Source organism: Poecilia reticulata, linkage group LG4 (genome assembly GCF_000633615.1).
Source record: "Poecilia reticulata strain Guanapo linkage group LG4, Guppy_female_1.0+MT, whole genome shotgun sequence".
NCBI lineage: Eukaryota > Metazoa > Chordata > Actinopteri > Cyprinodontiformes > Poeciliidae > Poecilia > Poecilia reticulata.
Window position 1 is genome coordinate 30,498,208 of NC_024334.1, and position 12,109 is coordinate 30,510,316.

The 12,109-nt window shown below is 37.4% G+C and overlaps 1 protein-coding gene across 10 annotated transcripts in view; it reads right to left on the bottom strand.

Annotated features, from left to right (window-relative positions):
• LOC103464192 (epidermal growth factor receptor substrate 15-like 1) overlaps positions 1 to 12,109 on the bottom strand; it is a 202,370-nt gene that overhangs the window by 170,735 nt on the left and 19,526 nt on the right. For 9 of the 10 annotated variants that reach the window (XR_533610.2, XR_533611.2, XM_017304326.1 and 6 more), the window contains exons 7-9: positions 9,314 to 9,439; positions 6,868 to 6,927; positions 5,973 to 6,215 (exon numbers count right to left, since the gene is read on the bottom strand). Coding sequence is in view for 8 of the 10 variants with exons in the window: in XM_017304326.1 (XP_017159815.1) it covers positions 5,973 to 6,215; positions 6,868 to 6,927; positions 9,314 to 9,439 (429 nt within the window). In the remaining 2 variants the exon portion in view is untranslated. The remainder of the gene's footprint in view (positions 1 to 5,972; positions 6,216 to 6,867; positions 6,928 to 9,313; positions 9,440 to 12,109) is intronic. The other variant, XM_008408134.2, reaches the window with a different exon arrangement.

Sequence of the window (12,109 nt, forward strand, 5' to 3'; positions counted from 1 at the left end):
TTTTTTTATTTTTTAACTAAAATTATATTTAAAAAAAAATATTTTTTTAATTGTTCATAAAATGTATTACCTCAGATGATCATCACATTAGTTACCCGTAATGTTGAATTACATAAAATTCTAGAACAGGATCTATTTCATTACATGTTCACTTACCTGAAATATATTAAATACAAGAAATATTTATTAAAGTGTGATCTATTTCATAAAATTTGTCACCTTTATTGTTTAATTACACGTTATATGTTTAAAGATGGGCTCTTTCATCTGGTTTGTGTCATGATGTGGCGGTGGACACAAACGCAGCAGGCAGTAAACGTACTTTATGAAGATGTTATTTTTAATTAACTAAACTAACTAAATCCAAAATCCAGGGAAAATAAGGAAATCCTAAACACCATGAAACAGGAGACACGAGGGATAACAACGGTAACAACTGGCAACGTGGTGAGCAGGATAACAAGCTGGACTGGTGAGTTGTGACTGAAAAAGAGGAGCTTCAGCAGCTTAATGGCCTAAATGAGAAGAGTGACAGCAGGAACGAGTAATTTGGCACAGGAGCTGCTGAGGGCTGGGGAGAAGGTGGAACAGGGAAACTAAGGAGATCTGCTGGGAACACAAATGGGAGGAAACATGGGATTGAAAATACAAAAGACAAGAAAACCTGATGAACTAGGAGAGAAAGATATCAGGGAAACCATAACTAAATAGAAACAAGGCTGATCTAACAATAAGAACTAAGGAACCCAGAGCTAGAGAAACTAGAAGATCTAAACAAAGAAATAACCCAACTAGAATTACTAAAGAAAGATACAGACTCAGACATGGAAGAATAACTGAACCCATGGTGATCAAATTAAGAAATAAACATTACTAGAAACCCTGCATATCCTCCTAGATATAATAAATTTAGACCCGACAGGGTTCATAAAGAACAGACGAACCAGAGACGATATTAGAAGAACCTAAACGTGATCAACCACATTAAGAAGACAGATGAACAAGCAATTATACTGGGCCTAGATGCACAAAAAGCGTTCAACACTGTAGAACACTTTTTATTCTTATTCAGAGTCTTGTCCTAATTAAACTTTTCCAATAAATTTATAAAGATAATTCAGGAACTGTACAATAAGCCTACAGGTAAGATTCGGATTAATGGGGGACTATCAGAAGAAATAAAAATTGAGCAAGGGTGCAGACAAGGATGTTCCATATCCCCATTATTATTCGCCATATTTATTGAACCTTTAGCACAATGGAGTAGGCAAAACACCAAAATACATGGCATAAAGATAAATCATAATAAACAAAAATTAGCGCCATTTGAGGATGATATATCAATCTACCTGGCAATTTTCAGGTTACAAACTGAACTCCCACAAATCTCAGGTCTTGACATTCAAATATTCACCCGACAATACTGACAATGAAAACTTCAAAATAAATTGGGACATGGATTCAATTTTATACTTGGGAGTGACCATTCCTAAAGATCCAATGAATATTGTCTCAGCAAATTATGACACATTAATGACTAAAATAAAAAAATGATGAAGCCTATTGCCCTATTATAATATGCCCTATTATTATTGCCTCATGCAAAGAGTAGAAGCTATCAAAATGATGATGTTGCCAAAACTACTATACTTTTTCAGACACTACCAGCAGAAACAGCCAAATCTATTTTCCAAGAAATTGACAAACTGATTTCAAGATTTACTTGGCAAGGGAAACAGCCAAGGACTAGATTTTAAACTTTACAACTGAGTAAAAGTAAAGGAGGCCTTTCACTCCCAAGCATGAGTAACTATTACAAAGCAGCACAAATAAACCCACTGGTAGAGATGTGTGACTCTTCCTACACAAGCGAAATGAAAAGAGATTGAATGTACAAACAATGGTGTCCCTTTGCAAGCAGCAATTGGAAATATAGACTTAATAAAAGACCTTATTAAGTCTCAATCCATGTTCAGAAACAGCACTTAAGACCTGGTCAAAATTAGTAAAAGAAAACAAAGAGTCCTGTTTACCAATTAGATGGATAGCATATGATCAAGACTTTATCCCAAATAAGACACATGATACCTTTAAAAAATGGATTGAAAAGGGCTTGGTAAAATATAATGATTTATATCATAAAGGTTGCCTGAGGACCTTTCAAGACATTAAGCAAAAGTATGGTCTTGATAACAGAGATCGTTTTCGTTATTTACAAATCCAGCACTATTTAGAAAAACTAAGATGAACCAGCCAGGACATTTGTTGGTATATTAAATATCTTTCTAAAATCATATCAATCAACCTCTGTTAATAAATTAACATCCAAAATTTATAATGAGCTACAAGGGAGCCGCCAAATTCACATTGAAGATTGGAAAGACATTTTGAATAACTGTTGGAACTAGGCCCGTTACGGTAACACATTTTGCTGAGCGATTGTCTAAAAAATTATTGCGATAAACGATAATATTGTTTCAAGACCTTTTGAYACYGATTTAATGGAAATGACTAATAATGCATGCGATTTCCTGCCATAGATAGATACACTTTATTTTCAAAAGAACACATAACACTGGAACTGATAAATTAAATCAGTTCCAGTGTTAATGGATTCTCAGTCTCCATTAACAAAAATCGTACTTGAATAAAAACTAAACAACATAAAGCCGAAGTGGAAATAAATACTGCATTCAACCAAAAGAGTGCAGATTATGAAGTCTGTATACTATATTGCCTTTCAGTAATCACTAGATTTAAATGGAGAAGATGGGCACATCTGACTACCTAATGCAGTATTTCACACTACACGATTTTTTGCCCCCATTTTCCCCTTAAGATAATCTTAGATTGTTGGCCGATCTAAGATTGTCGCTAGTGATTTCGTAATCGATCATCCTGTAGTGTGTGATGTGCTACGGTAAATCATTGTGGCCGCTCCGATCTAAATCAGTGGTTTTCCCCGACTGGGAGCTTAAAACTGAATGTGGCAGGTAGCCAATCAGAAAGCGCGGATTCTCCTCCGCTCTGAGGGGAAATTACTGAGGGGAATCCCAAACAGCTGAAACGGCACAACCCAAAATCCAGAGGGCATTGGAGACGATATGAGGAAACAACATTAATATTTATTTAACATTTTGTGCAAAGAATATAGAAACGACAAGGAGAGGAGTTGGAGCCAAATTGCTACCTCAGTTGATAAACCTGGTAACTTTTCAGCTGTTCTTCGTTAACGTGGCATAAATAGATAAATGATTTTCATTCAGTCAGGACTTTACTCTGACTCTAGCCACATGCATCATAGGTAGATTCTAGTAAAGCATTGATTAGTGCCTGATTTTAAAATTAGTTAACTGGACTTGTAGCCATTATTTTGTGCCCATGTGGCTGGACACCACACGGCACGACAAACCCGATCAAACCGTTATACCTAGGATTTCTATTGGTAAATGTGTGTCTCAGGGTTTGAAAATGGGCTGACAACTCGTGTAATGTGAGCTGGACATTAGACTAAGGAATGAGGAAGGGAGGGTCAGTGGAGAGCACCGGAGCTGAGCCTTTTTTCAGTCAGTGTCATCAACAGAAAGAAAAAAAAAAGGCAGGAAGAGACGATAAAGCTGATAATTAAAATGAGGTCGATATGTTGAATTTATCTTGCAATTAATTGATTTATCGTTTATCACGGCAGGCCTAGTTGGAAATGTACATCATCTCTAACATATAGGAAATTTGCTTGGAAGACTCTTACATGCTTCTTCAAAACACCAGTTCAGAAGAGCAGAAATCCAGATAGATCATGCTGGAGGTTATGTGGTTCGAAACAATCTGGTCATTTTCACATTTTATGGATCTGTCCTCAGCTGTTTTCTTACTGGGAGATAAGCAAAGTGTGGAGACTGTTATTGGGACCAACTTTGCTCTAAACTTTCAGACTACGTTCTTGGGCAAACGACAAAACTGTGTTAAGGGATTCTATAAAACATACATGTTCAATATAATGCTAATTGCTAGTAAAAAAGCAATCACTCATAAATGGAAGACATAATTGCTAGTATATTGGGTTGGATTACTAGTGTTCAACTCCTATGAATATGTTGAACAAATTCTACGAATATCCTGCACCAAAACATTGATTTTTGTTTTTTAAATTGTATTTTTTCAGCATGTGGTGGATGCTCCTACAACCACCACATTGTGTTAGTATTTATTTTTCTTTATATTAGTTACAGTTTATAGCACGCTTAAGTTAGTAATTTTATTTAGACATATATTTTCTAATGGGTGCACACTTTAGTTAATATTTGTCTGAATGGTTAACTCACACTTGTTTTGTTTGAGGTGCTGCAACTACAGACCACCTGGAGGAAACCTGGAACATACCATTTGTTTTGTTTTTTTAAGACTGAAGGGGGGAGATTTTGTTTCAAGTTTATTTTAATTAGTTGATTTTGTCACTTCAATATTCACTTATTGTTTGTGCTTAGATAAAGTTAGTTTTGCTTTATTTGTTTCACAGGATGTTTTAAGTAATTTTGTATTTGTTTGTTCTTTTGTTATGTTGTGCCTCCCAAAATGTTGTGCAAAACCCAGATTGAACCCAGAATATTGTCACACAAGTGGAAAATTGAGATGAATTTAAATGTCATGAAACATAAAATTTTACTTTACTTTGAAAAATCAACAAAGGTTGCGCAGCTAGAGTTGATTATTATGCCAGTAATACACTCACCAGCCGCTTTATTAGGTTCATCTTGCTAGTACTGGGTTGGATCCCCTTTTGCCTTCAGAACTGCCTTGATCCTTTATGGCATAATGCTCTGCTCACATATCAACAGCTATTGTTATTTTTATTTCATTTAAAATTATTTAATCACGAATACAATAAATAAATACAATTTATAGAAATGGGTGGATGTTTTTTATATCATGGTGCAGAAGAGGATTTTTGTTTCTGTAATTTGCAGTGTTTGAAGAAATACTGCAAATTACAGTATTTCTGGTTATTATTTATTTTACATTACATTTAGCATTCTTAATTGCACTTTCTGATCCATTTGACAGATGGTTTGTTGTAGTTCATTTTTGGAAGTTTGACCACGGTAGTTCCAGGCAATGTACAGTGATCCCTCGTTTTTTGGGGGGGGTTGCGTTCCGAAAATAACCCACAATAAGTGAAATCCGTGAAGTAGTTACCTTTATTTTTTTACAACTATTACACAGCATAATTAAATACTCTACATTAAAACCAAAGAGCAAAACCTGTTTTCAGATGAGCAGATGTGCGTGTGCATCAATCACTTCATTAATGTGATCCGGAGTCATGTCATTAAAGCTTCTCCTCCAAGCTGCTTTGCGAGATTCACAACTGTATCTACGACAGAGCCTCCGGCCACAGTTTTTTTCAGCAGGCATTCAAAGTTTCAGTTTTCATCTCCTGAATGGCTAATCTGTATTACGTATATTTTAGCCAATCAGGAAGCAGAACACAATGCAATGTGAAAAAACTTGCACAAAAAAATCCGCGAAGCAGCGAGACCGCGAAAGGTGAACCGTGTTATAGCGAGGGATCACTGTAATTCCACAAACAACTCAGTGGCATTTTTTACTTAAGGCTGCATAGCTTTATACAACAGAAAAACTGACCGATTTCAATAGCATGATGGAGGCATAGTTGGATTTTTTGTAAACCACCTTTTAAAGACAGAGTCTTCAATTTGCATTTAAAAAAATGTAGAGTAATAAATAAAATACCATCTGCTTGCTTTTATTCTGTAATGGGCTTAATTTAGTTCTGCCTGCTGCTCTTGTTTACAATCTTCACTGAAAGATATAATGCAACACAGCATGGTCTTCTATATAATGCACAAAAGTTTTTGTTTCTCTTTGTTCAGTCAAGTATGTCACAAAACTTGATGTACATTTACTTGCTATGGTGCCTAGCAGTAGTACATTAGTGTGAGAGAGTTTATTACCGGTCCTGACTTGAGAGTGTGTTTGGGTGACAGGCTGCCGGTGCTGTTGAGTGATGTCATGCTGCCATGGGAGGGTGTGGAATGTAGTGAGTCTTTTAGTGGTGGGGGGCTGGCTGGTAGTCCAGGAACAGGACCTGGCACTGAGCAGAGGCTCTTCTTCCTCTTTGATGGAGGGATGAGGGCAGACGGGAGAAGCGCTGGAATCGGCTCCTTCTCTAAGGCCCGATACACAAGGTGCATGGCCTGAAAGAACATAATCTGCTTTAATAGTTGCATAAAGAGCTTTTCTGAAACAGCAAATGCTCCACAGACATCAGAAAATGCGTCAAATTTACACATAGGCACAAGTATCAAAAAACCATTTTGGGCTGTCAAAATGTCTGTATATAAGACCATAGACACTCTGACTACCTTAACTGGGATTAAACACTTTGATACTTTTTGATAAAGCTTATTGTTAGAGTAGCTTGGGTTATCCTGAACTGGCTCTGTAGTCATTGTGTCACAGATATGAATGCTGGAGGACATACTGGCCATTTTTACTCACTCCGCCGTTTCCCCCTTCTAAAAGTTCTGAAGAAACATGAAACTTATCGATTTTATTTATAATGTCCTTTTCATATCAAAAAAATCTCAAAGGGCACATTCACACACTGATGATGGCACGCTACTTAATAGTAACCACAGCTGCCCTGTCACAGTCTGACAGAAGCTATTTTGTGCCATTCTGACCCCCAGAAAGGCCAGGTGCGTGAAGTGTTTTGACCAAGGACACAACGGCAGGAGAACATAAATCGAACTAGCAACTCACTGACTGAGGGACAAACTCCTACTACCCTTGAGTTTCCATCATAATTACTGTTTGCAAGTTAACAAGGCCATCAATAAAACTCACCACTGCAAACTCGTCCTTGTCCAGATGGCCATCTTTATCAATGTCACTCAAATCCCAAACCTAATGATGTGAAATAAACAGAAGGAGAGTCAGTGAGGTCCAGGATTAAAACACAAGAGGGTTGTGATCTCTTTGCAGGAGGTTCTTGAGATAATCCAAGTTCCAGTGTGAGCTTGACGGAGAATTCTTTGGAGGCAGATGGAAGATGCGAGGAGCAGTCCCAATAGCCAGCCGAGAAACCAGGAACTGTCAATGATTCTACAGCTGAAGTGGAGAGGGACTTGGGACTTGGAAGTAGCTCACTTTGGTTTGTTTTGGAGCAAGATGGTGGGACGGTGACATCATCGGCCAAAATTATAACTTTTAATATCTCAAAAACGAAGACCGCACAAACGAAAATTTTAACAACACAAACGGAGCACTAACGAAGTAGACCACTTTGGTTTGTTTTGGAGCAAGATGGGGTGATGGTGAACTCTGGATGACCTAAAAAATAATTTTTAATATCTCAGAAACCAAAGCTGCACAAACGAAAATTTTAACGACACAAACCTGCACTAACGGGGTCACTAACCATTCAGACCATTTGCTGGATTTTTTGACTTGGGTGGGGTGTCAGCTTCACACAGCTGTGCATAAGACTGACATGACACTGTCATAAACATGGAATAACACCAATAATGTGGAACAGGCAGCACTGAGTCTTTTCTCTTGTTTGGTGTGCAGCAAATGTAGAAATGTTTACACAGATTATTGCTCAGGGTCATTTTAAATGAACTGAATTGACTATAAGAATGTGAATATGAACTCTGGCTCCTGCATCTTGTCTCGTTGTTATTGTGCTCCCGTTTTTGTTTCATCTGTCATGATTATGAAGGAATCTTTATGACAGTTGTCATAAAGTGTCATTCGGTAAATAACGACACTTTTAATGCAAAGTTGCTTTAAAAGTTGCCTTGAAAGTTAATTAAAAGTGCCAACTTTGCATTAAAAGTGTCATTATTTACTGAATGACACTTTATGATAACTGTCATAGACATTCATATAGACTCCTTCATGTTCATGACAGGTGTTATGTCATGTTTATGACAGTGTCATGTCAGTCTTATGCACATCCCTTCAAATAAAGTGTTACCATAAAGGATATTTGCATTATCTTTCTGGTGTCTGCTGTGTTATTCTGCATGTGAATTAAACGACTCCCAATGAACATGACACTGTGATTGCCATCAAAGGACATATAACAAAGTATTGAGATGAAGTATTTATTTTCCACCATAATTTTCAAATAAATTCTTTAAAAATTCAGAAAATGTGATTTTCTAGATATGTTTTCTCATTTTGTCTCTCATAGTTGAGGCATATCTATGATGTCGATTACTTTTTAACTGAGAAAACTTGCACAATTCTTGGCTGACTAATTACTTTTTTATTTTGCTGTACATATACAGCAAAATAAGGTAATTTTTATTTTTAGCCTTTAATGTCATTAATACATTAAAGACAAATGCTTTCAATACTTAGCTGGGAAACCACTAACACAAGGTTAGTGTGATGGCCATGGCCACATTCTTAAGTCGGTAACTCTTTTTTGCACAATATATTTCTTTCTTTAATTTGGATGTTTCGTTTGGCCAAACATAGTTGTACTGTAATTTTTTGTTAGTGATTGTATTATGTTTATTTACCCCTATTGTGTCTTCATGGTCTGATCAGCCAATATATATACCCCTGAGTCTCATTTCTTTGTTAGGTCAGTTGTTTGTGCAGCCAGTTTGTTTGCATGTTTGCCTGAGTTCAGTTTTGTTTCTTTGACCTCTTATGAGCTCAGATATTTTTTCCTCATATGTTTTGTGCTAAAATAAAAAAAAGATATATATATTTTCTAATATTTCGCGACTCCTCCTGTTTTCAATTCAGTCCATCACAATTAGGGTCACAGTGTGAGACTTTTTGTTAAAGTAACATAAAATGACAATTACGTATACTTTTCAGTGGAAATGCTGCTTGTGGTTTTACCAAAATCAAGTTTTTAGCCTCTGTTTCTCTCCATCAGTCAACTAAAGATCAGGGATCATAGACAGCTCCGTGACAAAGACTCACAAGACAGAAGCTAGGCCTTGTTGGAAAAAAGACAGAAGCTAAAAACCTAAGTAATATATACAATTCCAACAACACATCTCGACTTCCCCTCTTGACAGACTTATGTCAAGATGGAGAGGACAAAGCCACTCTGTGAACATGACGACACAATTTTTGTCCCATCGTTATATCAACGAGAGTCAATTTTGATGCTTCCGATGAAGTATGAAGAGTCTTTAAGCTGCTGCTTCCACGCTCCGAGGGATGGGCTTCCACCTTGATTGTGACTTTTAAACATGTCTTTGCATAGAATGGACACTCAAAATAGATTAGAACTAAAGCTATTCAGAATTGCCATATATACCTTGCCAAGGACATCTAGAGGTAGTTTGGAATTGATGAGGACTGGTCTGACCTTCTCTCCTGACAGAAGGCCGTTGACAGGCGCCAGACTTTCAAAAATCCCGTCAAATTTATTCTTCTCCTCAGGCTAAAAGGGGTAAGAACACCACATTTCAGATAATCAACTGGTTACATATATTTGTATATCAGGAAGTGATATACAAATATATGTATATCACATATATTTGTGATATACATATAATAAATAAACAATAAATAAAAAGACCTCATATAAAACAACGTGCCAGACACCTGCTTGTCGTATAATACCTGAAACTAAATACAGTCATTTAGTTTCAGGTTGGGTCAAGCATTTAGGATCAAAAGAAGCATTAAATGACTGTTGACTTCTTTCTGCTGGGTGAGTAGCTAGTTGTGCTATTTTATTAAGTAATTAGTCTATGATAACATGCTATCACTAACAACAAACTAACCCATGTTATTTCTATCAGCTTGGATCTCCTGGCAAATCATTTATCTAGCTTCTGTAAACCCAAATTCATGCTGCAGTTGTACGTTAATGTTGAGTTACTGTAGGATGCTGGATTCAGGTCCAATGTAGGTCAACCATGATATATAGAAACCCCATGTTCGTGTCCAGACATGAAGCATGTTAGGAATAGTAACAGCTCACGGTGACTGTAGGTGGGTAGGTTATATTTAATTTATTTAGCTCTTTTTTTTTTGCATGAAAGTCCCACTGAAAAATCATATTTTCTGTCCGTGACTCGGCATTGAGCTAGCTGCTAGCAACATTAGCACTCTCGGGACAACCACGGTAGGGCATAAAAATATATCTTACCTTACATATGAATGCTTGTCTTTCTGAGTAACTGTCCAATAAAATATCTGAGAATACAATTTAAACGATGTGATCGTTACCTGTTAGAAACCAGGCGCTGCAAACTCTGGCATTGTTAGTTTTCACACCTTCTGTTTTTAGCTGTAGATTATTGATCCACTTTTCTCAGTTTTTTTCGGTAAGTTTTTTTAAATTAACTCCCTTGTGATAAACTACCATCGAAACACAAAAATGATGTTTATCTTTCTCTCTATTAGAACGGTTGGAACAACCGTACAGGACACAGACTGTAGACATTCTGATGCTGGATCAACAGAAATAATGGGCTGCATTCACTTCCTGCCCTCCATGTGCATTGGGTCACGGCGGTACTACGTCATTTGCAACCTAGCAAAATATATATATATATATATGTACATATATATAAATGAAATATTTGACCTTTTTTTTTAATGACGAAAAAATTTTAAGCTCGTCCTCATTTTATAATTCACAACCTTGACTGGTGCACGTGGGCAGGCATTATAGACTTTATGCACAGAGTACATCACAGAGGTAACTAAAATCAATCTTTTTTGATTATCATCTCATGGATACTGAACTAAATGGGTCTTTCTGACCGGGAGCTGACAGCGTGTTGAAGAGTTATGTTGAAGAGCTTTGGAAGCTTTGGAAGCCCATTCCAAACTGTGGTTGAAATAGCACGTTTAATTCCAGACTCCAGTACATACAGAACATAGAAAAATAAAGAGAATGCAATGTTATGCTAATCTGTTTATAATCTAAACAGAGGAGCCAGCAGTTTATCTTTAGGAAATAAATAAAGGTGCAGAAGTTAATTAGACCGTAACATGCATAGTGCACTCTGCAATTAATGCAGTTACGGCTCCACCGCTGCAAAGATTTAAACTATATAACTCACCCACCGTTTTTAACAAACAGAGCTGGAAGATGTTACCCTCCCATGGTCTTAGCGCAAAGTCCCAGAGGATCACAGCAGATGTAACATCTGTCCGATTTGAGGAAGCGAAACCACAGAAAAAAAAATCCTCTTAAATGCGCGTGCCTGGTCAGCACATAGGGCTCGCAGAATTCAATTGATCGGGGTGAACAATGGCGCAGATGGGGACCAGGAGTAATTTGTGAGGCACTGTGCATTCAGATCCCAGCAGCTGATGTGCTCATAATCTAAATGGACTTGTTTAATTTCATTTATAAGTTATTGGGGCCATAGTCAGTGGTTTTTGTCACTGCTGAGAAAAATTTAGAAGGGTTCATCTAATTTATGTGTGATGGGATATGGATTCGTGGTTCAACTAGGGGAATATTAACTGAACCCCATAAAAAATGTGGCTGAATAGCCTATGTCAATCTGATTATAATTTGAGGGGTAAAAATAGAACACACACACAGTGGCACAGTTGGTAGAGCTGTTGCCTTGCAGCAAGAAAATTCTGCGTTCGATTCCCGGCCCCGGTCTTCCTGCATGGAGTTTGCATGTTCTCCCTGTGCATGCGTGGGTTTTCTCCGGGTACTCCGGTTTCCTCCCAAAGTCCAAAAACATCATTGTCACGTTAATTGATCTCTCTAAATTCTCCCTAGGTGTGAGTGTGTGTGTGTGTGTGTGTGTGTGTGGCTGTTTGTCCTGTGTGTCTCTGTGTTGCCCTGCAATAGACTGACGACCTGTCCAGGGTGACCCCGCCTCTCGCCTGGAACGTTAGCTGGAGATGGGCACCAGCAACCCTCCCAACCCCGCTAGGGACAAGGGTGTTAGAAAATGGATGGAAAATAGAACATGAAAGATTTTTTTTTTTTTTTTTACTTTTTTTTATTCTTTGCTGTCTGTCAAAATGACAGACAGCAAAAAGTCTAGTGCAACCTCTGATACATATACAGAGGTCACGCTAGACTTTTTTGTTGTCAAATGACGGACAAAGAAAAAATCTAGCGAGACCC